Source organism: Motacilla alba, chromosome 15 (assembly GCF_015832195.1).
Source record: "Motacilla alba alba isolate MOTALB_02 chromosome 15, Motacilla_alba_V1.0_pri, whole genome shotgun sequence".
In the NCBI taxonomy this organism is placed as follows: Eukaryota; Metazoa; Chordata; class Aves; order Passeriformes; family Motacillidae; genus Motacilla; species Motacilla alba.
Window position 1 is genome coordinate 5,637,349 of NC_052030.1, and position 27,839 is coordinate 5,665,187.

General features: G+C 43.7%; 1 protein-coding gene across 1 annotated transcript in view; it reads right to left on the reverse strand.

Moving 5' to 3' along the window:
• Positions 1–301: 301 nt before the first annotated feature.
• HIC2 (HIC ZBTB transcriptional repressor 2) overlaps positions 302–27,839 on the reverse strand; it is a 56,705-nt gene continuing 29,167 nt past the window's right edge. Inside the window, exons 2-3 of the mRNA XM_038152076.1 lie at positions 15,698–15,841; positions 302–9,439 (exon numbers count right to left, since the gene is read on the reverse strand). Of these exons, the coding sequence (XP_038008004.1) occupies positions 7,691–9,403 (1,713 nt within the window). The 5' untranslated portion in view covers positions 9,404–9,439; positions 15,698–15,841 and the 3' untranslated portion in view covers positions 302–7,690. The remainder of the gene's footprint in view (positions 9,440–15,697; positions 15,842–27,839) is intronic.

Genomic DNA, 27,839 nt, shown 5'->3' on the forward strand with positions numbered 1-27,839 from the left:
CATAACAAAAAAAGGGCAATTATGATTGGTTCATTATCCATTGCCTGCACTGTTTCTGTGTGCCCACCTTGCCCACACAATTCATCCTTTCTTATATTCTAACAAGTGTCAGATTTTGGCTTATGACCCAAGTGAAGAGGTGCATAAAATGTGAGGTTGAGTGCCTTTTTTAGGCTGTGTATGTGGGGAGGGGGGTCTCTTTGTGAAGCAGCTGTTTCAAATCCCTGGGCAAGAATAAATGAAGAGAAAACATGGAAGAGAGTCAGCTACAGGAGCAAGGTGAACTATAGAGCAAGAGATGTAATTTTTCAATCAAGCTTTTAATGAAAAGATCATAAAATAACAGTTTCTCATCACTGTACATTAAGACTGCAAATTTCTGAATGCTGAGATCATATTATAATTTCTGTATCTTTTTATATGACACTTGAGTTGAAGCCACAACTATTGTGGCTCTGACCTGAATTCAAGCTCGTGAAGGAAATGAACAGAACATTGCAGCAGGAATGCTGGCCTTTCCCTTGACCTTCCCTCCTTTCCCCCTCCCCAGGAAACATCCAGGGCTTCCAGACTGACTGATAGTTAAGGCTTAAAATGAAAAAAAAAAACCCAAACAAACAAAAACCAAAAGGGGTGATGCAACATCCCTTTTTCAGTTGTATCGAAAATATTAAAATAAAATGGGGAAAAATATCCAGCCAGCCAGAACAAGATCCTCTCCTCATAAAAAAAGTTATCCCCAGCCAGTCAAAAGTCCTGTGGAAGGTCAGAGGAAGAGCTGTACTGAAAGTGCTTCGATTGGTAACTTGTGACAGAGGAAGTGCAAACCAGTCCCACTCCTCAGGGGAAGCAGCGCTAAGAGTGGGTCCCTAATTGCCAACAAATGCCACATCAAGTGTGGTGGTTCAGACCTGCCCCACCACATGCCACAGGGGCTGCTCTGTTCCAAAAACACTGATTCCCTGATCCCTGTGTTCAACACTGGCCTTCAAAATGTTCAGGAAAATTAGGGAAGGAAGGAAAGAAGATGGTGGCAATAGGAGACAATGGAACAAAAATGCATTTCTCTCTTTAAACTTACGTTTCAGGATCTTTGAGTTGTTAGTTAAAACAAGGAAAGCAGAATAAACAGCAGTTTTGATGTGGCAGGAAAGATGAACCAGGGCTGAAACAAAGGAGTCTCCCTGACTTGGAGGACCAGCTAGGAACCTTACAGCAGAGCTGGAACTGCCTCACAAGGGTTCCCAAATATTTTTCTTTTGCAAGGAAAGCAGCAAATTTAGTGAGTCTAATAGCAAGTAATCAAAGGTGAAATTTCTTACCCTATTCTGAAAAAATGCAAAATATGAGGAGTGGAAAGGAGCTGAGAAACAGCTTTTCTTTTTGCCTGCTTGTCTCCTGCACTAAAATCAGGATCATAAAGTACCATGGGATTTAAAACACTGCAAAAGGCTACTTTCAACTATTGAAAGCAACCCCTAAATTTTCTTTGTCAAGAATATGGCCAGTTCTGGAGTGCAAGAATAAGCTTATAAAAAGAAAGGATTTTACAGTAAATGGAGACTTTACTGATGTTGAGCAAATAATTATTTAAACAAAAACTAAGACAAAAATGCCCTAAGTCTCTTTAATTATTCCAGAATTACAGCTCTGGGTTCATTTAGATTTTAAATTCTTGCTTAAACAAATGTTTATCCAGACATGCCATCTCAATGATGAGCATTTCTGCTGTCTGGGGACAGCTCAATGTTTGCTACCTAGAGCCTCTTAAACCAAATTAAAATGTAGGGAGGTTTTGTTTCTTTGTTTTTTATTTGCTTTTCCCTTCACTTCAGTACTGCTGATTGGAAAGGTTTCAGAATTTGGCAAATATCCAGGAATCAGCAAACATCCTTTCTTCGTGCTAATTTGTAAGGCTGCAGCAGGTGCTGACTCCACCAATACTGGAACAAGAGGCTTTGGAAAGCACAGCCTCTCCCAGGGGCTCGAGCCCCCTGTGCTGTGGCGAACCTGATGCTTCAGTATCCTCTGCAAGGCCCACCATGGGATGGCACAGAGGCTGTGGGGTTTGGCACGGAGCTCCCTCTGCCCATCCCAGGCCTCGACTCCCCACTTCTGAGATCCTTATTGCTACCACAGTAAACAGTAAGTGAGGGATGAGGGATGCTTTAAAAAGGAGCTACATGCTGTCCTTCAGGCAGGACAACAGACTTGTCTCAGTCACAAGCTGCAATCAGAAGCACACAGCTATTCCTCAAGTGACTTTTACCTTCTCGGGATTTTGCCAGCAGTCACCTCAGATTTCATTTTGTTTCACTAAGTGTACTGGATGTTTCTCTGGTCAAGACCCATATTCCTGCTTTTCAGAACTGAAGCAACGTGGTAAAATACTGCTAACCCGGACTTTGAACCTGCAGTGCTTGAAAACAATGCTTTCCACACACAAGAGAGAGAGGAAAACAAAAACAAAAACCAAAACAGGAATCTTAAAAGAGTGACACTGTAAATTGAAACATTTAAATACAGCAAAACATAAATTCCTCTTCTATGCAAAGCTACAAAAGTCCAGTCTTTGTATTGTCTTCACAGGTTATGGTTTATGGCTATGCTGAGTCTCTGAGATTCCTTTTTTCTTTTTTTTTTCTTTTTTTTTTAATATATTTTTTTCTTTTTTTTTTTTTGAAATCCTGTAGAGAAGACCCTGCGGACACATCTTTGTGTTTGCAACTTTCTGAATTACATTGCAAAACTGTGCATACAGAATCTGAGAAATAAATACATTCATTACTGCACATACATATTGATACAAAAACAACACTGTCAAATAGTGTTTGCACCATCTTTGTTAGATATTAAGACCAGGCAAAATTAATATTTCATTTTCCATCAGCCCCTCCTCAAATGTTTGAGGTGGCTTTGGTGTAGAAGGTAAAAGCTACAAAGGGTCAAGACTAATGACGGGGAGCTTTCTTAAACCTTTTTGGTTTTGGCTTCAGCGTTATTTTAGCAAACCATCCTCATTGGTCATCTTCAAACTGTTCTACCGCGCAGATCGGCTTAGGTTTCCACCTAGGCAGTCTTAGGAGTTTTGGTCGGGCTCTTTGTGCAGGACTGTAAGGTCTGGAGTGAATCAATCCAGCGGTTCCATTGGGGGGCCCAGAGGTCCCGGACAGCCCAGGCCAGCTCGCACAGGACGGGGCCGCTCGGTGCCCCCGGGGGCAGGGCCGGCAGCGCCGCAAAGCCTCACAGAAGCTGCGTGTCAATAGCTCTTTGGTGTCTTCTGTGAGCTTTGTGGCTCCCGCTAACAGCCCCAAGTGCGCAGAGCTGGGCCTTTGGGGATTTTTTGCCAGGAATTTGTTTTTGGAAGTTTTGCAGTAAAGGACTGGAAAACAGCCCGGCTCCCCATGGCTAAAGTTAAGGAGATGTGCTGGGTACAGCAGCTCCCAACATCTTCTAACATCCTTTCTCATCTCTAGAGCTTCCTGCATCTCCCTTTGCTCTCTCGGTTCCCTCAGACTCCTCTGAGGAAGAGGGAGGCCGAAATGCCTCTACAATAGTGCCTGGGTCTCACTCCCAGCAACATCTCTCATGGATTGAAGAAAAAAAAATTCTACATGCCATATTTCTAATTGCCCACCCTCTCCCCACCCTCCCGGAGCAGTGCTGGAATGCAAGCTGGGACACAGATTCCCCCTGCTAAGCTGGGGAACACTGCATAGCCTTCAGAGACAAACCAATGGAAAAAGCAAAGATTAATTTTGACTGGCCCCTAGATCTGTTGAGGTCTGAAACTGTAAAAGTTTATGTAAACAATGAGATAAATATATTAGTACTTTTCTGAGCCAAGTGAGGTTCCATACTCATTCAAATGTGCTTTGGTTTAAAAAATAGTTTTGTGAATTTGGGTATGAGCTTCTTATTCTTTTATACAACTTTTGCTATTTTATCTTTTTTTTCCTGTTATTCCGAAAACATTCTGGAACTAAGTGACTAAAGCATATACTTAAGCTGCCTGGCCTCTTTTTTTTTCTTTTTTTTTTTTTGTTTCCTTTTAAATTGTTTTTTTCCTCTTGAGGCTCTTTGTGTATTTTAAAAAAATTCAAAATAAAATTTAAAAAACAAAAAACGCAGCTCCCTCCCCCCCACCCTAAAACTCTTAAGTCTTAAATATGAAACTAGTGTTCTGCTTTCTCATTAAAATACAGAAAAATGTTGATACAATACTATGTCGTACAAATGCAGTTGAGTGTTTAGGCCCCAAGCAGGCCTGAAACAGTCCCTGAAGTTTTGAGTATTATTAGTTATTCATTATTACTGTCACAATTTGGAAAACGTTGTTTATGCTCAGTCTATGGAACACAACTTTACACAGCTATTTGAAAAAAGAACGTAATTTCCTTTTGTACAATACTCTTGCTGTACACAGACTTTATGTCGTACTGTTTAAGTGCTGGGGAGGGGATTAAAAAAAAAAAGGATGCTCCAAAAATTACTTTTTAAAAAATAGCATTAGGTCCTGAAAGTTCAACGTAATTCTCAAGGCTTAAGAAACAAATGAAAGGGGGCCTGGGGCAGGGGGAGAAGCCACATCACCCACACACATGAAAAAATGGAATTAGGAGAGGGGAGCAGGGGTTTGCCGGCTGAGGAGCTCCGGGCCGCTGCTGCCTCGTGCCCGGGGCTGCTCCCGGGCTCGGCTCCCCTGTCCCAGCGACAGCCGCGGCCCCAAGGTGACTTCGGGCAGCTCCAGCCTGCCGTCCCCAGCGCCACTGCAGGGCCAGAGCCGCGTCCCGACCCCGCAGCGCGGACAGGGCCCATCCCGGCCGCATCCCTCGCTGAGGGAGCTGAGCCCCGCTCTGGAAGCGGGCCTTGGCTCCAAGGGGAGCCGCAGCGGGACCAGCTCCGCCGTGCGTGGCTGGAGGGGAGGTAAAGGCAGGCTGAAAGTGTCGGAACTCATCTTGCACAGCTGTCCCTGGGCTCTGCTCAGATTCCCTCTGAGAGCAAGGTAGATGGCACGTCCTTCCCTGTCCTTCCCAAAGTCTATTTTGGGGACTTTTTTTTTTTTTTTTGGGGGGGGGGGGCGTTGACAAAGAATCAAGGAGAAAATAATTCAATATATATTCAAAAATGTGGAAGTGCTAAAGACGCTAAAAGCCCACTTAACCCCCGAAAAGAAAACAGCGCGTCTCAGCACAATTCGACAAAATCAAAAGTCCATGCACCCCTCCCGCGCTCCAGGGCTGGCAGGCGTCCGGGAGCGAGCGGACAATGGCACTGGGAGAAGCACACGGGAGCGGCTGCAGAGGGGCGAGTGTTCCCTGTAACGTGACACCAGGCCAAGGCTCAGCGCCTTTGGGTTGTCTATTGCTTGGAGCCTGGATTCCAGTTTCCTCAGTTCAGTCAATTGACCCAAAAACTTCTCATGGACTAGTTCTACCTTAAAAAAAACCCAAATAACAAAAAATGAAACAAAACAAACAAACAAAAAAAAAGCCAAAAAACCCCCAATAGAAAATGAAGCTTATATTTCTTTGTTTTAGTCAAACATGCTCATTTTTTTCTTTTTTTTTTTTCTTTTTTGGTCAAAACTTTAAAAAATTGTTCATTTTGTTTTTTGTTTTTTGTTTTTTTTAAAAAAAGACAAAACGTGAGGTTTGGTAAAACTTACGCATAGAGACTATACTGGTTTGAGTGGGGAAAAAAAAAAAAAAAACACGAAAAACCAACAAATGAAAAAATGCAAGTGTAAACCTTAGTCATTTCAGAAGGGATGATTCTACTGGCTGTGAATTTTTACCACCACAGTCATGGGAGGCTTGAAATAAGCCATAGCTTTCCACAAGGTCACGCCAACAAAGTCAAGGGGGCCAAGAATCAGTGGGCAAAGTTCTCTGTCTTCTCTCTGAAACCAATAGCAGCTGTTGGCTGTGATGTCTTAGGCAGATGTTGCAAGAACATTTTGTTTCTTTTCCTTTTCATTTTTTCTTTTTTTTTTTTCTTTTTTTTTTTTTTTTTTTTTTGTGTGCGTGTGTTAAATTGTCTAAAAGGGAGGATATGAAACACTTTGGTTTGCTTTCTCCTCCTCTCCCCCACCTTATTGCACTCTGGATTCTAGTAAATTATAGGCTGCTATGCCCTCACCCTCTGTCCTGCCAGGTGTTTACAGACTGACCCAGATGTGCTGGGGGAGTGGAAGATGAGGGGGACATTTTCCCCTCCCCATAGTATCCAGACTCAATAAACAAAGCTGGAAAGGGCCCAAAAAGCTCAGAGAAGTTTTCTGCTTTTAGATAAAAGTGACTACAGATAGCCAAGAGACTGCAAATTGAGCCAGTCCAAGCAGCCAGCACAGCCTCTAGCTCAGTGTATTTTTTTGCTTTGTCTTTGGCCAAGCTTTGCTTTAACATTTCTCTAATTGACTTTTGATGGAAGGACGGGGTGGTAAAAATCCCTTAACTTTAATTTAGCTTCTACTTTTATACATTTAATTACTTACAATTAAAAAAAATGCCTAATCTTTCACTAACCATCTTATTGTTCTCATGAATTCAAGAGGTAGCAAAGGTAACAAGTCTGTCCACACAGACTTGCTCTTTAGTGAGGGAGGAAAGCTAAAAACATACACACACACAAAAAATAAAATAAAAAAATAATAAAAAAGTACCTATGGAACTTGTAGCAAGTCCAGCCTACATCAAACCCCCTCCCCGCCCACCCACCCTAGAATTAACCTCAGACCTTCCAGTTCAAACATTCACATAAACATTACAATGGTTTTTCCTTTAATAAAACAAGTACCTCTAAGCAAAGAATATTCATACGAAACTACTAGAAAAGTAAAGACGACCCCCTGCTCACTGAAAGAAATTCCCAGGGCATCCAGTCCCTGTTCAGTCATGGGTAAGGCAAAAGAGGTTTGCGTGTTTTATGGGAGAAGGTGGCACGTGGTTATGTGTGCCAAGGACAAAGATCAAAACCAAAATGGGGAGGGATGGTAAGGGAGGCTTCGCCATTTGTATAAATGAAGTACTGGGACTGGTGCAGCCCTGAGAGCTGCTCCCCACACCATTGCCATTCCAGGGGGACAGGGGTGGGCTCCACCACTGCTGTGGCTTTCCCACAGTCTCTGGAAGGGCTGCCAACCCTGTGAGATGGTCCACAGACACAGCTTCTGCACTTGAGAATGCTGTTATTTCACAGCTACTTAGGCCACTGAAAAGGTGTATTTTGTTTTGTTTTTTTTTAATGGCAAGAAATACCTCTACTGAGTTTGGTTTTAAGAGAGGAGGTGAGTACAGTGACAGGAACAAAGAAAGAGACAGGGAGGGGGAGCCAGCAGAGGCTGAAAGTTCCCCAAGGTCCCCCTACCTGCTCCAGATAAACAATATGGCAATGAAGCCGATGTGTGCAAAAAGAAGAGGCGTTTCTTGCCAGGTCATCAAAATTTGAAGGGAGACTGGGACTAAATGCATCAGCTTGGCTGTGGACCTTTCTTTTTATAAAAAAAGGGAAAAAATGAACTTTTTTTTTTAAAATGTTAAAGCTACATTTGTTTAGGCCTCTCATGACTGAACAGAGTATGGGGAGTTGCCCCCTTTTTTTTTTTTTTCTTCTTTTTTTTTTAAGCAGCAAGTCTACAGAAAGGTAAATCACTGCGGATGGGCTTGAAGCTCATTCTGGAGTCTTTGGCTTATGTGGGAGAGGTATGCATTCGCAGGTGGCTGATCAGATTGCGCTGCTGGGTGAATTTCCCACCACACAGTTGACATTCGTAAGGTTTTTCTCCTGAGTGGACACGCATATGCTCTGTTAGTCGGTACTGCCGGGTAAAGCGCATCCCACATTCCTCGCAAGCGAAGGGCTTGAGCCCCAAGTGGCTGCGCATGTGCCGTGTCATGGTGCCACGCTGCGTGAACATCTTGCCGCAGATGTTGCAAGGGAAGGGCCGCGTCAGCCAGTGAGTCTTCTCGTGCTGCCGCAGCGTGGCTGGATCCTTGTAGCTCTTCTCACACACTGAACACTTGAAGGGCCGGGACTCCGCAGCATAGGACTGATTTGGGTTGGACAAATCCTCAGCTTCATCCTTGCTTCCGTATGTGCCTTCCTCCTTGATGTAAAGGTCTTCCTCGGTGTGCGTTTCCACGTGGGCATTGAGCTGCTCAGAGCTCGGGAAGCCTTTGCCACAGGGGATACAGACATACAGGTTGTCACCATAGGCCACTGGCTCAAATCCCTCCTGCCGGTAGACATAGTTGGCACTGGTATGGCCGCCACTCTCACTCTCACTCTGGCCACTGTCGTCACTGTTCTCCTTACCGTTTTCTACCTCCTCCTTACATGGGTAGGGCAGGTCTGCCCCGTAGGCCCCAGCCAGACTCCTTTCCACAGACTTGGACAAGGGCCCCAGTAGGATACCATTAGGCAGCCCTTCACCCTCGTCCCTGTCTTTGCCCCCTTCCTTTCGGTCAAAAGCGTTGTCTTTCTTGATCCACTCCTTCTTGCGGGACGAGTGCCGGAGGCCCTTGCGCTGGCTGCTCTCTGTCAGTGAATGGTGGCACTCCTCGCTCAGATCCATCTCCATGGGGTCGCTGCTGTCCGCCATGCTGTGGGGGGCTCCGACACCAGATTCATCGAACGATGAGGCACTGTTGGCTGCAGGGGCTGAGGCAGATTGGGGAGAGCCATGCTGGCTTTCACTGTGCTGCGTATCATCGTGGGAGGCTGCGACAGGGAGCGAGGGGCTTTTTTTGGACAGGTCAAGGCCTAGCTCCTGGTCACCGGTGCTCCCATTCGCACTGCTGCTCCCACCGCCATTCTTGCTGGTTCCCCTGCTTAAGGAGTGACAGTTCTCTTGGTTGGAGCTGCTGATGAAGACCTCGTCATCAGAGAGCTTTCCCTTTGACAGCTCCTTTGAGTGCGAGCCCTTCAACCCCTCACTTGACCCTGAATAGCGAGCTTGGATGACTGAAGCAGTGGAAAGTCTCTGACTCCTGGCAGATCTCCCAACACCAAGGCCACCGGCCTTGCCAGCAAAGGACTTGCCGTTCCGCTTCAGCTTCTTTCTGCAGAGAGCTGCCAGGTCGTGCAGTTGGAGGTAGCTTGCTGCGGTGAGGAGAGCATTAAAGTTCTGTTCACCAGGCTGGTCAGTTGTTAAGAGCTTGCCAGTATAAATAAAGTCCAAGATCTGCCGGAACACAGTGGGGTTCACCATGTCCGTGTCTAAGTTTATCAGGTTGTCATGCAGGACAAGGGATTTGAAATACATGCTGCTGGCTGCCAGGATGTTCTTATGGGCACGAAACAGGGCATTTTCTACCACAATGATCACATCACAGAGGAAACCTTTGGCTCGTTGCTGGTTCAGCTGCAGTAGCAGTTGTTTGGCATGATTTGGCAGTTCCATCTCCACCTTCTCGTCCTGTCACCTTCACCTTACCACCTGAAAAACAGGAGGATGAGAGGTGTGAGCTTGCTGTCTCTACTAGAAAAGGTTGCATTTAATAGACTGGTTTAACACAGTGCAGGCTATGTTAGGCTTGACACTGACTAGGGAGATCTGAGTACATTGAGCCCTGCAAGCTGTGATCCTGCTGAGAATACAGAGAGAAATATTTTTCACGCTAAGACTTGATTCAAGTCTTTCAAAAATCAGATTTGTAATTATCTTTTTACAAAAGCAATCGTCCTTGGCTGGAATCACTACTCAAAAGATACCAGCATGAAAACAATAGGTACAGGGGAAAGCTCTTCTCTCCTGACACAAACTTGAAGGGAGGATGAGAAGTGAGAAAAAGAGGAAGAAAAGAGAAGCATCTACTTCACTGTCATTTGCATATCTGAGCATGTAAAATAATTAGCATAAACTGCAGCTTCCCTGCTTTAATATGTAGTTTGTTTCTTGGCTGTTACATGTTGAAATCTTATAACACCCAGCTGCTCTGGGATTGAGAAAATGACATGTAGCAACTAAATCCATTGAAGACGGAATTACCCACATTGAGGTGTGAATGGGAAGCCTCCTTAAGAGTACAAAAAGCTGCTTTAAAAACCACTCCCCTGGCTATGTCCATATTCCAGTCCATTAACACACAGGGTTAGAATCAACCCTCAACTGGCTGAAATTCAGGATGCTGAGGTAGATAAATGTCACCAAATGTCTTCATAAATCTGAAACATTTTTCTCAAGTTAATTTTGTTGTGTCTTTAATTTTGGAAGAATTTTGGTTTAAAATAATAGAGTCAAGTAGCATATCTCAAGTCACAGTTTCTCTATCCTGAAATACTGTAAAGAGAGGAAAATTGTGGTTACCTGCATATAGTTAATGCATTTCACAAAGTCATGATGTCTTTTAGTTCAGATATTTATATTGGCCTTCCCAGTAGTATGGAAACACACAGTTTGAGATATGTCAGAACTAACTGCAGTTGCACATTTGGTAGATATTACAATCCATTAAACCCAGAATTCAATCTGGGACTGCATTTGGGAATCCAAGATCAATTCTAATTTTTTCCCTTGGTTTTTTGGGGTTTTTTTGTGTGTGTGTGTATTTATTTGCTTGCTTGAAAGTGCCAACTACTACTTGCATTTATCCGTTAAAGCTGATTTTAAATTGTTCCTGAGTTTCAAAAGGAGGAATTAAATACCAAATTAACAACCACCATTTAGCCTTCTACTTCCTTTCTTCCTTTCCCAGTTCATCATACTATTGAAACATTTCTCTTATTGAAGGAGAAACAAGCCATAAATACAGAGAAATTAAGAGCTTAAGTTCTCTCTTAAAATGATCAGATAATTTTTTTATTGTTTGTGAGTTCCACTACCACACTCTGTCCCATCAGAGTTCAAATGATGAAGCACTAGACTGCATTAGGTTCCCTCTGTGCCAAGTATAGGTACACAACAAAAAGAAATGAGGAATGATGCAGTTAGTATAAAAAATTGCTTTCCTCAAACCTGATTCTTACTATGTGATGATAAATAGAAAGATTGCATTTGGCAGAAAGGGGGTAAATTTACTACATCCATTTCTGCACAACAGAGAAGTTTTGCTTTATGAAAAAAAGCTACCAAAAAGTAAACAAATTAAATACTTCCTCCAGCATTGTTGCTTGACTACCTTGGTACTTTTCCCAACAGATCTGCCAAGCAGGTGCCTCCCTTCTTCCACAGAACACAGCTCTTCACTTGTTTGCTGGTCAGCCTGGTGCTTGCTTATGCTTTTGGTGGAATTTCTTGATGGCTCTTCAGTGCAGCAGCACCTAATTTAGCATCCACACAGATCCCTCTGGCTCATCACACTGACCCACAGCTAAAAAGGCTGCTCGGCTTTCCCATTCAATTTAGTTTCAGCAATGGATGGCAACCCAAGAAGATGGTGGATTCACCGTGGTGCCTTTGTGTACATGGATGTTGTTCCCAGAGCTCGATGGTTCAAGAAAGGCTGGCAGCCAAAATGAGGAAGTACAGGCTTGCCACGGTGCTAGTTCCACCTATAATGTTTCTGTAATAGAAACTCACCCTGCAGAATCAGAAAAATGTGATAGGACAGGGGCTCCTGTCCTCCACTGAGCAGTGCTGAGCATTTAAAAACCAAGTTTTGATGTAATTAGTCACATCAGAGTTGCAGGATGGGGGTTCTAGTTGCAGCGTGTCTGGTTCTAGTGGACTGCTTCCAGAGTTGCTGATTAAGGGGAAGAAGCAGCAGCACAGAGGCACAAAATACCCACTTTTGTCTAGCCAGGCCAGTAAGAGCCCTTACTTCTGGGTCCCTGAGATACATCGATAGGGGAGGACAAAAACACAGCTTGCAACTTAACAGCATCTTGCTATATAAATGCATCCTGCATTTATAGCAAGATACAGCCTAGTACTACAGATAGCAAGAAACAGCCTAGTACTACAATTTCACTGCAAACATCATGGTGCTTTTCCATGCATGTAACACACAAAATCCCTGGGTATGATTTTTAAATGTTCCATAAAGGACAAATATGGGAAAGGAAGGGAAACAGTACAGCCAATATTTTCTGCCTAAACAAAGTAGTAGTAGTAGTAGTAGTAGTAGTAGTAGTAATAATAATTGTATGATGTTACTGAAGTTAAAGTGGGCTTATTTCCCATTGATGTAGCACTTAAAGCAGAGGTCTAGAAATCACTGTATTCAAGTTGTCTAAGCCTTAAGGCTTAAAACAGCTATTAATGCAGAATATTTTTAGTGGTTTACTTTTTTTGTTTTATTTTTTTCTTTCTGCCTTAAATGATATTGAAACCAGGTAATGAGCCAGCAGAGAAAGCCCTGGAAACAGAGTTAGAATTCTAATTCTGCTATTGACCTTCATGAGAAAGATCATGTTATTATTACTGAGTATGTTCTGCAGCATAAAAACTAGCATAGTCCAAGTTGTTTAAATTACCTCCATTTATCTCACATGTTAAATTTTACAGGACTGTTCATGTTCAGTAGGACATATGTATAAGGTAGGCTATTATTTTCAGTAGACTTCAAAAGCAGTGTTCTGGTGTAAGCAGTATAACCCTGCCTATCAAATTTGAATTTGTTAGCTGAAGTCTAACATGGATTTAACAACCCCAAAAAAATGAATATAATGAATCAAGGCAGCAAAGCCTTCAACCAAGCTTAGAGCATTGTGTTTAAAATGTTGTCAGAATTGCCCACCAAGGGCTTAGACTAGGACTGGAGTATGGCTCAGAGAACACTCCTTTAGCTGATGTCCCTTTGTTGATGAAAGCATTATAGCAACCTGCCTTGTGTATCTTATGCAGTCCTCAACAAAAATAAATCCAGTCCAGTCCAGATATTTCATAGAGGTGCCTAGTTACAAACCCTTCTTTGACTATGATGCATTTCAGAGGTGGAAGAGGAAAGGTGTGTTGGAAAAGTTGTTAGCAAAAGAGAAGCAGGCATTATTGCTTAACTTATGGCATTCCTAGAATCTCACTTCCAGCTGAAAGCATGGAACCAAGGACAACTGTGAGTTTAAATCCTGTTTAAAAGTTATCTGCCCAAACAAATGGCAGGTGCAGCCTTAGAAAGGCTGCTATCCATTAGTTTGCAGAGAGAGTCTCTTAACAAACCCTAACATTTGAATAACATCACCACAACCCCCCAAAGCCCTAAAAAATCACAGTGGGTTTATACTTCTTGTATTTCAGTATCATTTTTAATAACCCTTCCTTTTCTGTTTTCTGGAAAGAAAAAAAAAAAAACAAAACACAACAAAAAAACCCAAAAACCCAAAAACCAAAACCCACCAGAAAAAATATACTCCCAGTTCAGAGGAGCCCTGGTTCAGAAAAGGCTCAGGTGCATTTCTAGTAAAAAACCCAACTCCCCAGACCTCAAGAGTACATAAATGTCTCACTGGGGCCACAGTCTTTAAACATTGAATGTGGTGTGCAAAATTTCACCCCTTTGCCTTTAAAAGAGGATGACAGAAGGCTCTGGACAAAGAGCAGCAGAGATGGTCTTTTCCCAGATTCAGCTTGGTTTTCTCACATTCAAGACACTTTTTTCACAGCAACAAACCTGCTCAAATACTCCCACACTAGAAGGGAATAAAATAAGTCTAAGGCTCTCCACTACCTCCACCACATCCATGACACTGAGACACAGCACATGCAAAGACATGAGAAGTACAGGACACAAATCACAGAATACAGTAATGCTGCAAGCAGATGCCACACATCAAACAAAGCTTTGCAAGCTAAGAGCCGACAGCACCTTAATAGGCAATATTGCCCCAGGAGCTGGCTAACTTCGAGCTGCTGTGCCCAGCCTGGGGCACACTGTGACCCCGTGGGCAGCAAGGCTCTGCACAGCACACAGGCTGCTCCTGGAGCTGTGCTGCTCTCACTACACAGCCGGAAAAATTTTGCTCTCAATTTGCACAAAGACTCTAGACACCACAGAAAATGAAATTGCTAAACAGAGGAGAAATCCCTTCACCACTTTCAGCAGTATAAAATCTACATATTCACTACAGGCTTCATTCTCTTTAATATCACTAAATGTCTACCTAAAAGTAATTGCTGAATGAATGCTAAATGTGTTATTTTAGCAACCTCTGGCAGGAGATGCTATTTGATTTCATCTCTGAGTTATAGATTGCAGCACATGAATATTGTTTACCTTTTAAGAAGCAACACCAGTGAAGCAAAGAATCAATCATAAACAGATCTAAGGAATCACTCATTTCACGTAGAGGATTTGTGGCTGGATGAGAAGGCTAGACACCAAGCACCTGAACAGTGAGTTAACAGTACTGCAGATAAAAACCAACAAACAGATTAGATGTGATGTATCAAATTAGATGCTGTTAAAACATCAGCCTATTGTGCATGTTATAATAGACCCAGGAAAAGACAGTGGCCTGCTTACTTATATCTCCACCTTCCCAAGCAGATGAGCTGCACTGAGCAGACACTGCAGCAGTGAGCATGGAGAACAAGAAGACAAAATGAAATCTGTTTCCTACATTGCTCTCTCCCACCAATTTATGATATTAAAAATGCTGTGCCCAGCTGCTACTGGAACCGAGTGAAACAGATGACTTCTGCACCCTTCAGTTTCAGATGAACCAACCTTTTTCTCAGCACTTAATAACCCCACTGGGAAGAGAGCTTTCCTGTTCGCCACTGGCTCATCTGATCTTCCTTTCCCCACATCCCAACAGAACCAGGACCCTCAGAGGTGTCAGTGTAGTGGGTGGTTCACAGCCACTAACCTGCCCCCAGGAGTTGCACTTGGCAGGTCATTAGCCCATGACTTTTAAAGATATTCACATTCTAGAGCAGCAGGAGCATGGGAAGAAGTGCTGGAACTGTGTTAGTCCAAATGGTTCCCTATCCCCAGCCCCCTGGAGCAGTCAGACAGCAGAATTCAGAAGCTGAGGCACAAACATGCATCTTTATCACTGGCAGTGGAGCAGCAAAAGCTCTGTGAAAAAGGCTCAAGCAGAAAACAGGATGCAGCACCCTTGTTTTTCTCACACAAATATTTAGCACTTTAAAATAGCTAAGACCAAAATGTGAAGTTACTCAGGCAGAGGTCTGCAGAGCTGGGGGAGGGAGAGAAAACATGCAGGACAGATCAGGATGTGCAGCTGATTTTGCAGGTGTGGGCATGGAAAAGAGAAGGGAAATGGAGGATGGAGGATCATTTTGCAGAGGATACCACATCAGCAAACGAAGTGGCCCTTGTTTAATTTGTTACATTCCAATTAGTGCCAGGCCGAACTGCCCTCCTGGCTCCCAGAGGCAGCTCTTGCAGGAATGGCACAGCTTTGCTTACGGACATGAGCACCTGTCTAGTACCTCTGTGCGGCAACATTTGGATATTTGGGATGTGGGCAATACCTGCTCAACTGCTACCAGCTCCTGGCCCAAAAAGGAGAGAAAAAAAAGAGTGAGATGATTTCCCAGTCCCTCTCTCGTGTTCTAGAACAACAAGGAGAGCCTCTCAAGGCCCTTCTCTACTGCATGGCAAGCTTCCCAGGGAAGGGGAATCTCCGTGGGTGAAAAGGGTAGGGGCTCTGTGTGCACGAAAGCACTAAAATCAGGAGAGCAAAGTGATTTCCAGTCAGTGCAAGGCTGCAGCAAAGCAGGAACACCTTGCTATACAAGCTGAAACTGTGAGCAGTAGAATGCAGATGTAACCACTTGGTTGCCGCTTACCATGCCAGGTACATTGGGCTAAAGGCACCTCCATCCAGTGCTGCCCGACGTGCCAGGTACATCCCATGATGTTCCATTGAAATCACAACAGGCCATCAATAGAACGTGGCTGCACGGATGCAGAATGGAGAACCAGCAGGGACGCTGTTAAATGCAATTAAAATACTGCAATCAAAATTGAAACGTACATTTTAAAACAGCCACCTGCCTTAAATATGTAACTGCTAGAACAACCTCCCCTCCACCCGTCTCCCCACAGCTGTTCAACTGCGACGGAAGCAGAACAGAAGGACTCTGCAAGTTTCTTACTGATGCTCCCTGGCCACTTACATTCATGACTCCCAATAGCACTGAGCTTCATGGGGACCAGTTCACATGTATCCAAAACCAGCAGATCCCAGGATGTCTGCACCAACTTCCTTCTGCCCAGAAATTCAGGCAATGAAATATCATCACCATGTAGAAATGCCTCTATGACAAGAACAGCCAGAGCTTTATGGTCTCATTCCCGACACAGTACAGGCAGCAGAAGAAACACTTCAAACCTGATCCGCTGTGTTGGCCCCGTTTCCCTGTCCCACTTCCCAAGCCTTTGAAAATATCTTCTAGAGATGTTCTGGCATTGGACCAGGCTGGATACTTTGGTGCAAGGTGGGAGAAGACAACACTGTATACCCTCTCCTATTTATAATGATGCTTCACTGATAATTTAATCTCCATTCTTGGAGACTGGGGATCGAGTTGATTCATGGTGAACTGCAGCTTGTATGAGCGTCGCAAAACTTAAGATCTATAATTCCACTCTCCCTTGCCCAAAGGAAAAAGCAACATTGTATTTTCCACATCAGGGAAAGGCACATAGCACAGGTACCCTAGGTTTGATAAGCTGGTTGTATCCTCTGCAGTGCATATCCTTCCCACAGAGTTCCTCTAATCAGCTCCAGTGGGATTATGGGTCTCAGGGTAGATGCTAAGAACAGGTTCCTTTCTACGAGTGGTGATACTGCCCCAGTGAAAACAAACAAACAAAGCCCAAACCCACCAAAAACCAGTACAGAAATAAGCCTGCAGCCTGGCAGGGATTTAACATGGGTTTTTAGACCCTCATGGTAAAGTGAAACATGCACAGCTCTTATCACATTGATAGCTTCATGTCTCGAAGCTGTGTTTCTGGAGATAGAAATCTTACATTTAAAAAGTGAGAATACTATTGATTATCAGCCTTAAAAGATAAAAGGCCAAATTAAAAAGACCTATAATACTTAATGTTGAATGAGAGAGAACATAAAGGAGGACACAGGCCTGAGAAATGGAATGGGTTGTCATGAAAAGGGCAGAGTATAAGAAGATAGTTAATTCTTCCTCAACATCTGCTGGGCTTAGGCCCAGGACAGTGTTCCCATCATTCCCACCTGCATACTTATCCCCACAACTCTGTAACCAAACCCCTTTCACACTGAAATAATAGATCTTTTGTATTCAGATCACCCTGTTTTGACTGCTGTAGGCTGAAGATTTTTAAATCTTGTCAATACAATGAAGAAGTGAAATGTAAGCAACTGTTTGCCTACTGACCTGGGCTGTGCTCAGCCAAGAGCATTTGCTGAACTAGTCTGAACAGACCACTGCCAGCATGAACAGGCCAACCCACAGTTAACTATCATGCTTGAAGTATCCTGGGCCAGAGCCCCAGGAATTTGGAGCTCCCCTCTCTCCAGAAGATCCTGCTCTGCACAGCATTAGAGCAGCCTGAACTCTGGCTGCATCTCCCAGCATCACAACTCTGCAAAACCCTCAGCAATACCAGCAATTCTCAGTTTAACACAGGCTGAATGCTGCATAAAGGTATTTCTTGAACAGCAGCTCAAACATGAGGTTTTTTCCCCATCCAGATTACATCAATTTGCTTCTTGCCGCTGTGGAGCAAGAGCTTTTCTCCATAGTTGTATTCCCCTCTAGTGCAGAGTTTAGCAGAGAACTGCTTCAACCAAAGGTGTTTCCTAGTGTTAGAACATCTCCCTGCAGTCAGAAATGAATGTTCCTGCCAACTCCTAAAGAGAGTGCTTGTATATTATACATTTATTGTCACTGCTGACACATAGGAGACTATGACTACCCAAACTCTACTGGGAGGAGAAGGGGAGAGGCATGGACATTGCAGATCTTGTCAGCCAGAGTCTGGCATTAAAAATTCCTGCATATCTGCAGAGCACAGTTGATCTCAGGAGCAGAGGCACAAAACAAAGCTTCAGAAGCTCATGACCACTTAGTAACCAGCAGTAGACTGGGCTCTTCTTCTCATCCTACAACTGAGCAAACTCAGTTTTAGTTGTACCTGCATTGCAAGTAGTAAAGGCAGATCCAATGTCCAATGCTAATTCATTTATTTACTCCCTATTGCACAAAAATAACAACAACATATTGAATGAAGTACCTCAAAGGTCCCTTTGGTATGCAAAATTTCTGTCTGCCAGCCACCTCTGAGCCTGTACAGAACTCTCCCTTTACAGTGCAAGAATTTAGGACATGACTAAAGGATCGTTGCTACCTCCCGGTTAATGCTAGAGAGTGTCAGTCTTGGGCCCTGTCCTTAAGCAAGGTAGGCTACTTGGCAGGGGGTGCATGGGGTGGTAGCCTCATGCTGAGCATTGCTCTGAGGGCAGGAGCACACCCAGCACTGTGGAGACGGAGGAATTTCATGACCCTCTTCCAACCAAGACTGTCCTACAGGACACTCCCAGCTGCAGCACTGCTTTAGGGCTCTGAGTCACCACAGGTACAAGCTGATAGCAGGTTGTGAAATGCAGTAATACTGGAGCAAATGCGTGACCCTTTCAACTGTCCCTGAAGCTGGGGAGGGGTCTCCAGGACAGGGATGAGGCAGGCAGCTAGAACTAGTGACTGTGACTCAGACTCCTTAGTTACCCGATTTGTTAGAGCAAACAAAGCCTCACAGTACTAGGAAAAATGGGAACAGGTTTGATAAAGATCCTCCCAATCGGCCTGTTTATTTTCATTTCTTGTGTGGACTCAGCAAACGTTTCTGCAGAGAGAAGCAGTCTGGACAGGAGCATCTGCACACTCAATATGGCTGATATCAGGAGCTTGCAATAGTTAACAGCAAGTTTCCATGCTGGGGGTGTAGTAACTGTCTTGGACGAAAATGTCATCTCTCTCACCATAAGCCAGAGCAGTGCTGAGCACAGTGCACACAAAACAAGCATTGCTGTCTTGTTTATTTCCAATAAGAAAAAAATCTCATTCCCTTTACCCATATCTATAGATCCAGCAACAGTTCTTAACATGAATGATACCTTAAATGTATCACTTATATAATTTATCCACTTTTTTTTTTTTCCCTTTGCTTTTCCCCAAAAACTGACCATACACAGGCCTGTACTTAGCAAAGAAATCTTTGGTTTTAAGTTTCACTTTGGTGAAGTCTTTCAATCAAACCACTATAAGAATTGGTCCCAGTAGTATTAGGACTGTACTGCCCACCAAACATCCCTCCAAGTCAGATGCTTAACCCATCACCCTGAATCCTTTGTATTTGATTCTTTGCAGCCACCAAGAAGTCTCAGCACATCTCAGCCTGGCAAATGAGAGGAGGCCAGAAAGCCACTATTGCTTGTAAAAAGCAGGAGGCCTAAAAGACTCAAAGTTCTGCAAACTGCCTGTATTGCATCCAAATCGCTCCAAGCTGAAGATGACATAATGGGAAAGCAGAGTTTACTCACTTTCAGAATTCTTCATTTCTTTGGCTGCTTTTCCTCAACCCCTACTTCTTATTTTGACTGTTTTATTCTTCTGTCTTCTTCACTTGAGACTTGAAGTATTATTTAAACTCAGCTCACAGACTGCAGGGAGGTCACTCTATATTTCCAAAATCCACCTCTTCCCAGCAAGGGTCCCATCCTGCTGGCTTTGTCCTGCAGCCCTGCACAGCACTGGTCCAGGGCTGGAGATACCTCGGACACATTTGGCCAGCTCTCCCTGACAGACAGCTTCTCAGCCTGGGGGATTACAGCCCCAGGCACGTTATGAAAGGCAGCCCAGCAAGGTCATGGGGTGTTGAAAACTTTGCTACAGTCCAAAGCACAGGATCTTCCTCCTTTCCTTCCCTACACGCTATTCTTGTCACGGCCAAGGATTTCCTGGCAGTCCTCAAAGTACACAAATTACAGGCTTTTGTCATGAATTAAGACTTAAAACTTCTCTTCATTTTAAGAAAGTAGGAGGGGTGGAGCAAAACAGGAGGAAAGGTACTTTCGCCTAAGATTTGGTTTTCAAAAGGGGATTGACAGCCTATGTATGTGCTTTACCCTGTAATCTGAAAGCTCCTCAGGACAGGACCCTTAAAAGTATTTTCTGCTGAACCATATACAGAGCAAGAGAACCGGCAGCTCCCTGCACCCGTTCCAGTCTGCTCAGCCTCTCCTAAATCAACACTGCCAGAAGGCAAGACAGCACTATAACAAATTAGCACCGCTCACAATTTGTTGAAGTTGCTGTTGCATTGTTTGTTTATTTAAAACACACGCAAGCACACACACACACAAACCTCCGGAGCCTGCTCTCTGCTGCCATCCCCCAAACTCCAGATCTGTAGTCTCAGAGAGGCAAGCAAAGGCTGTGGATTAAACCCATGCAGAGCCAGAGCCACTGTGCTGGTACTCTGCTTGGGTTTGGCTCTTTCACTATAAGCAAAACCAAAGAATGCCTACATTATTCCAGCCTGGAACATCATACTGCAGAAATCCTTATTTCAGCACCTGACTAGGGAAGTGTTGTTAAGAAAGAGCCACAGGCTTGAAAGGACCCAGTGCTAATAAAACTCTTAGTGCTAATGCTATTTATGAACATCCAAGGGATAATCTGCACCCCTTATCAGCCCACAAGATTATAAGATCTTTAAAATAGGAAACATGTCTTAATTCATAAAGCACTGTATAAATTTACAAAGCACAATATTAGTGGTAATAAATAATCGTCAAAGTCGAGCCCAGAGGTGACTGTAAAACCTGAAGCAGCATCACTGTTCCCATTTCATTCTGAGCTCTGTGTAGTAGCACTGTACATTCTTGCCTAAGAATGTACAGTGCTACTTGTATAGCACAGTGCATGCTTGTGCTGACTTGGTCTCTCATGCACCAATCTGGTTTGATTTTAAGAGATGATTTGTGAAATGTGCTATGCTTTTACTCACAGTGGAGAAAGTAATGTTTGATCATGAGGTGATCACAATGAGGGATTTTAAAGAGCTGTAGTAGATTCTTATCCTTCCACCAAACAGTTTTGTTTGCCAGCCTGTGCCGGTGTGCCAGCAATGATTCCTCTACACGGCATTTCTATCTGTAGGCAACTACCACACACAGAGCACCCTGCTATTGGAGCAATTGCTCACCAATTCCATCATGCAGCCTATAGAGACAGCTTCCCTTTTATTTCTCTTGGTTTATATGACAATAAGCTCTGGGCTGCTGCAGGCATAGTTTAGAGGACAGTAAAGTCAGCATCATCCACTCAAACACTTACATGCTTTCATTCAGTTGTTTCTTTTTTCATTTTAGAGAAGTTTTTTTCTGTCTTATGAATGCTCTTAATGTTTTCATTTCTGGCTGCTGACAGATAACTGCATCACCCAAAGCATCTCTGCTCGCCTGGGTTGAGCATGGCTTTGGTATCTGGACAGATGAATGCCACAGATATCACAGCTATCTACCAGTTTAACAACAACTAAAGAAATCAGGAGATTTTTCTATTCAGATTGAAACCTTTGCATTGAATTCTGCTGGTGCCAAAACATCATAATTTTATTCTTCAGATAATCCATGATTTATCAAATGTTTAAATACTCAAGCTTAAGTATTTCAGAAGCTACTCACTTTATATTTGTCACCTAAAGAAATTACTAAGCAATTTGTGCAATTTTTTTCCCTGCCAGAAAAAAAATGCCTCAAAGAGCAGAGCAGAATGCATCACCCTCCTTCTTTCAGCATAATTAAAACCATCTCACTGGTAATTATTGTCCTCAAGGTGGGTGTGGGGGAGTGAAAATGTGTAACAGATTCTATTTTTAGAAGATAACCTTGAGAAAAACAGGAGGTACCAGAGAAACAGGCATGAGGGGTGAAGTTATGACAGTACTGAAACTAGCAGGAGACACAGGTGTACCAGGTGTCTGTGCCAGAGAGCTGTGAGAACACAAATGTGGCCACACCTCCTGCAAGATTTAGGCTTGGCTGGCAGGTTTCAGAGGCACTCAGAATTCACAGAGACAATTCACATATTTAAAAGTTTGAGCAAGAGTTTAAAAAAAAAACAAAACCAAAACCAAACCCACATTAAAAGGTTATTTTAAAACTTTGCTGGGTCACTTCCCATGGAGTTCTCCCCTCTCAGCAAGGAAAGTGGTTAAAGGAAGGAGAAAACAAACCAAAAAGCCAAGCAGAACCAAACCCTAAAAACAGCCAGAGAGGCTGGAACTTCCCTAACACAGATGGAACAACGCAGCAGTTTTATACCTACAGAAACAGAATCAGAATGTCGCCCAAGGAGTAATGCACGTACCAACTTCTGCTCACAGCCACAACAAACACTGATACCACACCTCAGAGTGGAAGGAAAAAGTAAAATTCGTCCATCATTACCACTTCCAGCAGAGCCCAGTGATGTAACAGCATCAAGAGACACCCAGAGGATGCAGGAAGTTCTCTTAGTGAGGATGCATTTGGACTAAAGCCTCTCTCTTGGCAATGTGCATTCCCAAACACCTGTATCTAGGATCCAGCTGCTTTCAGCCCCTGGCTGCACATTATTCAGCCACACGCAGTTCTGTCACAGAGAAGGGCTGAATAAATTGTGGCATTGTTGCACCACAGTGAGGTGCTCAGAAACACACACATCCTGAGGCTCGTGCCTCCCCAGCCATAGGGATGTTCTGATGCCATCCAGCTTTCCCTGACCCAACTCAGTCCACCTTGGCTTAATCTATTCCCTTCTCCAGGCATTTCCTTGGCAGGCACTTCACTCAAAAAACATGTTTTAACAGCAGGAAAACCACCTCAAAATCCCAAACCAATCAAGTCAACACCTCTGAAGAACCTGAGTAAGTCACATCCCTCTTATCACAAGGTATCCTCCATCACAGATGCTAACATGGCTCTCACACTGCTGCTTTCTTTGGAACCTCATGTAAGAAGCCTGACAGTAATGCCAAATCCCCAGACCCTTCCAGGAGCAGTCATTGCACACCCAGACCTACTCCAGGCAATCAAAGTCTCTTATAAGAGAGTATGTAATGTGAAAGTTTAATCTTGTGCAGGCAAGAAACAGCCGGGACTTGCCTATTGAAAAATAAGGAGGTATATAGTAATTAATCAAATTGATTTAAAAGAGCCAGCTGCCTGTGTGAATGCTGGCCCTGGCAGAGACAATCCCAACCCTACACATTTGCTTACCAATAGGCAAGGTGCTTTGGCACAGCTACTGAATCCTTTGGAAAAGTTGGTTTTGACATGTTGGAAAAGGACTTGGATTTTTCAGCTGCTCTCTAAGCAGGAGGCAATTGAGACAACACACCCAAGAACTGCAGCAGACACCACTTTAAAATTTGTCTTCATTATGTTCTCATTTTTACACAACTTTCTAACATTAGCAATAGCCAGATGAAATTTTTCATGTTACTAAAAACAGAGGAGAGGTTAGGAAAACACCGTTACACATCATTTGTTCTTTCTCTAGTGATAGTCAGAGTCCAGAGTCCTGGCCCAGGGTTTCTACTTATATTTTCCCTCTGATTCTTAAGCCAACAAACCAAATAGAGTTAGTTGTCAGGTTTGGTGGGTTTCAAAACAAAATGTGTATTAGAAGGGGGATTTTTTTATTATCATATTATTTAAAGGATTTAGTGAGGAGTCTAAAAATCTGTGGAAGGATTTGTTGGAGTGGGATTAGAAAGAGAAGAGCCTTATAAAAACAACCTGATCACAGGGTTTATTCCTCTTCTCCACATAAAATCACAGAATCACTTAGGCGGGAGAAGACCCCTAAAATCAAATCCAGCCATTCATCCATCACTGCCAAGTCCACCTCTAAACTGTGTCCCCAAGTGCCCCATCTACACATCCTTTGGATAATCTCCAAGGATGGCAATTCCACCATTTCCTTGAGCAGCCTGTTCCAATGCTTGATGACCCCTTCCTTGAATTTTTCCTTCATATCCAAGCTAAATCTCCCCTGGTGCAACTTGAGGCCATTTGCTCTTGCCCTATTGCTTGTTACCTGGGAGAAGAGACCAACCCCCATCTGGCTACAACATCCTTTCAACCTTGTTGAACCTCACCCAAGTGGCCTCAGCCCATGGATCCAGCCTGTCCAGATCCCTCTGCAGAGCCTTCCTGCCCTCCAGCAGATCAACACTCCCACCCAGCCCAGTGCCACCTGTGAGCTCACTGAAAGTGCCCTCAACTCCCTTGTCCAGATTTCTGATAAGGCCATGCACACTAAAGCCTGCCTTCCATTAGGGAAACAAATCCAAAAGACCTGGAAAATACTGCACTGAGACACATGGTGGGGAGGTTCTGGGAAGCAAAGCAGCAGCTGAAGTTCTATGGAAATAACAACAACATTCACAGAAGTTCCCCTTGGATACATGTCAGCATGTGGGAATGAAGGATTAAGATTGAGTATTTGCATTTCCCAGTCAGATGCCAAGATAGCAAAGCTGGCAGGCTGAGGTGTTGTGGCATTCCTTGAAGGAAGTCTCCAGCCATGAACACTGTGTGTACAGAGCTCTTCTGCTTGCAAGTGTCTCTCTCTCTCTCTCTAATAGTGAGTATTTTGAATTTTTTAAAATGTGCTCTAGGTTAGTGCTTATAAAAGTAAAGCATTAACAGCTCCAGCAGAGCACAGGCAGCTGGGCAAGCTCTGCTGCCAGACCCTTGCCAACACAACCCCACATTAATCCTGTGCTGTGCTCCCAACCCACACACAGCAAGCAGGTAGTACCATGGTGCCAACTGCTTTAGTCAGCACGTAAGAGCAAAGTGCCATGTTATTAACTCTTCTAAAGGCCACAGCAGAGCATTTTGATTCCTGCATACAACAGACACCTGAATAATTAGAGTGCAGGGCTGAATCCTCTGGCAGATATGGCTTTTAAAATAAGACATAGCACTTCTGCATCATGGCCCTCTACCACAGATCTCAGTGCTTTTATGGTACTTTTTTAAAGGCCAGCATTAACATTGCCAATGATACAACGATACCAGGTGGAAAAAAAATTCCAAACAAAACCACACAAAAATACAGCCATCATTACAGAGGATGAGGCATCATGATCTGTTTTAGGGCATCCAAGTCAGAGCCACCATCTGAAAGGCCAGGCCTTGCCCTCTTTCTGTATCAGTCCTGGTCTGGTCTGGCTCAGCCTTACAAACCCTGTGGTCTTCAGAGCAGCACAACAGAGCAGGCAGCAAAGCACAGTCAAGGATCAGGAACACTCTCAAACAAAGCTGGCTGTAAAGCCAAATCCTACGTGTCAGAGGTCACAGCAGTAACTGAGGATTGTGCTTCAACCCCCAAAACATCCAGGAAGTACCCAGGAAGTACCCAGGAAGGCTGCTGGCAATAGGTGAAATATGGTTGTGAGACAGAGGAGCAATGAAGAAAAGGTTCTTGGAATTGTTGTTGACACTGCGTGGTGCATGCACAGTGAGAAGGCAGAGCAGAGGAGCACTGGGACCAGGAAGAGCTTCAAGGGAATATTCCCTTGGGGAATTCCCTTGGGCCTTTGGGCCTGAAATTCTCCTCTCCAACACCCCAGCCTCCACAGTCAGAAGTGAGATGAATACCTAACTACACAAGATGCTTCCACTTTGTAATGACCTTCTTTTCTAGGTGATTAATTGTTGTTGACTTCCTCCTTTGGAACTTTGTAGCAGCCCAGCAAGAATGAAAGTCTGGACATTCTCCCCAAAGTCCCAAAAATGCATCAGAAACTGGAATCTGCTGCAGGGCTGCAGTACCTTGTCTCAGCAGATTCAGTCGGTAACGAGGTCTTCTGAAACAAAGTGTAATCAGTGTTTCTGCCTGGACTTGCCAAAAGACGTTAATGCAAACAGAACTGCAGGAAAATTAGGGTGGACTCTAGTGGCTGCCTCCCCCTCAGGGTTTTGGGTTTTCTGTTGGTTTTGTTTTTTTTTTTCTTCAATCCTGATGAAATTCATTACAGTTGCATTTAAACTGAGGTTGTGATTTAAATTTTCCAAAGCAGGCAGGACAGGTTTGAAAGCCTGATATATCAGAGTGTGTGTGCTTCCTGAGAACCAAGGCAGTTGCAGAGCCTTCCCCAAGGGGTGCGTGGTTGGTCCCCTCACCCCCTTGACACGTTTGCTGTCACACAGGCCAGTGGATTCCTGGCAAATTGAGCAGGCTTGCTCCTTACAGCCAAGCAGCCCCACATTCAAACATGCCACTACGTTCCTTGAAGGTATTTACAGTTTACTTTTTAGTGCTACTTTAAGTTCAAAGGGGCTAGTAAAGCCTCATTAAGCCATTTACATCAAACTGGTTAGTTAATTATCCTGTTGCAGGCTTTAAATTAGCAATTTATAACCCTTTCCCTGGAGATGCCAGTATTTGGAAACAACTCAGCCAGGACATTTTGCAGGGTGCAGTTAAGGAACAAAAAACACCACTAAACCAAACCACCCCTTCCACCCCCACTCCCCAAAAAAAATCCCAAAACAGCCCAGAATAAATATCTTCCATCTTTGATTGCACAGATATTAATTTGGGAGAGCCCAGTAGAACAGAGGTGAGGGAAAGCCCACTTTTACCAGCTAGCAGGGGTGTCTGCCTTAGGCTATGCAGCAAAATGTGATTTGCAGAGGCCCAAAGCCAGCCTGGGAGGCACCACTCTTTTCTTACAACAAGATATTCTGCTTCTCAGTAGCACTATCAAAGGTATTTTTACATCCATATGTACAAAAATGTGTCTGCCCACAAGGAAGGAAAACTATTTGAGGGTTTAGATCTGGTCTGAACACCAGCATACAACTACAGTCCTCTTTCAGGTTAGGATTAAAAAGATATTTATTTATACCCCCTGGTCATAGGGGTCAATGACCCCATGGCCAAGTGAGGCTGGAGCTGAGGGGTCTCCATTCCCAGGATCTCCTCCCCTGCCAACAACCTCTGGTATCTGAGAAGGAGAGTCTGTCATCCACTCAGGGACTGGTTATTCCAGACCACGACACTCAGAGTGCAAAGCTGTTACAGAAGAGAATTACCACCTTCCCCCAAAACTGCCCAAACTAACCAGGGCTTAGAGCACAACCCTCCTCCTTATTTCCACCAGCCCTTACTTCAGTTCTGCAAACAACTGACACACGGGATGTTTACCTGAAAAACTTATTTAAAATAAAGACGGGAGGGAAAGACTGCCCAGTGGCTACTATTTCCACACAACAATCTATCAAATGTAGGAGAAGCCTTGGCCCCAGTTCTGGGAGCTGTCCCAAACCAACAAGCACTTAACACCTCACCAAGTGCAGGAATCCATGGAAAGAAGGGCCATGTAGAACGAGATTAAGGCAAACTAGGAGATTTCACATTAACATCAAAAAAAGGCACATCAAATTCGAGAGAAGAATTCCGTTCTACTTGCAAGACATGACAGACAGATGGAATCAAGTCATATGACAGACCCTGCAATTTCTTTTTTATTCATCTTAATACATCCCCTTTTCAATAGCAAAAAAATTATCCTCTGCCAAACAAGTGTCAGATAAACTTCAAAAAGAGAGATAAAAATCTAAGCATTTTAATTCTTTATGCTATGCAATCATGAGATTTAGTTTGTATTTACTTGCTGCTTTTTATGGAGACTAACCATGTCACAGTAATTCTTGGGATGGGGACAGATGGAAGGAAGAGAGAGAAATACACTCAGATTTCAAAGTGACAAAATATTTTTGTACAAAATTTGTAAGATGGTATGAATTTCGTGTGATTTACTGCTCTACATTGCAAGACAGAGGCCTTATAATAAAAATACTGGTCAACACAACACAAAATCTGAATTATCTAAAGGACCGAAAAACCCAACCCCACACATAGATGACATTCTCCAAAT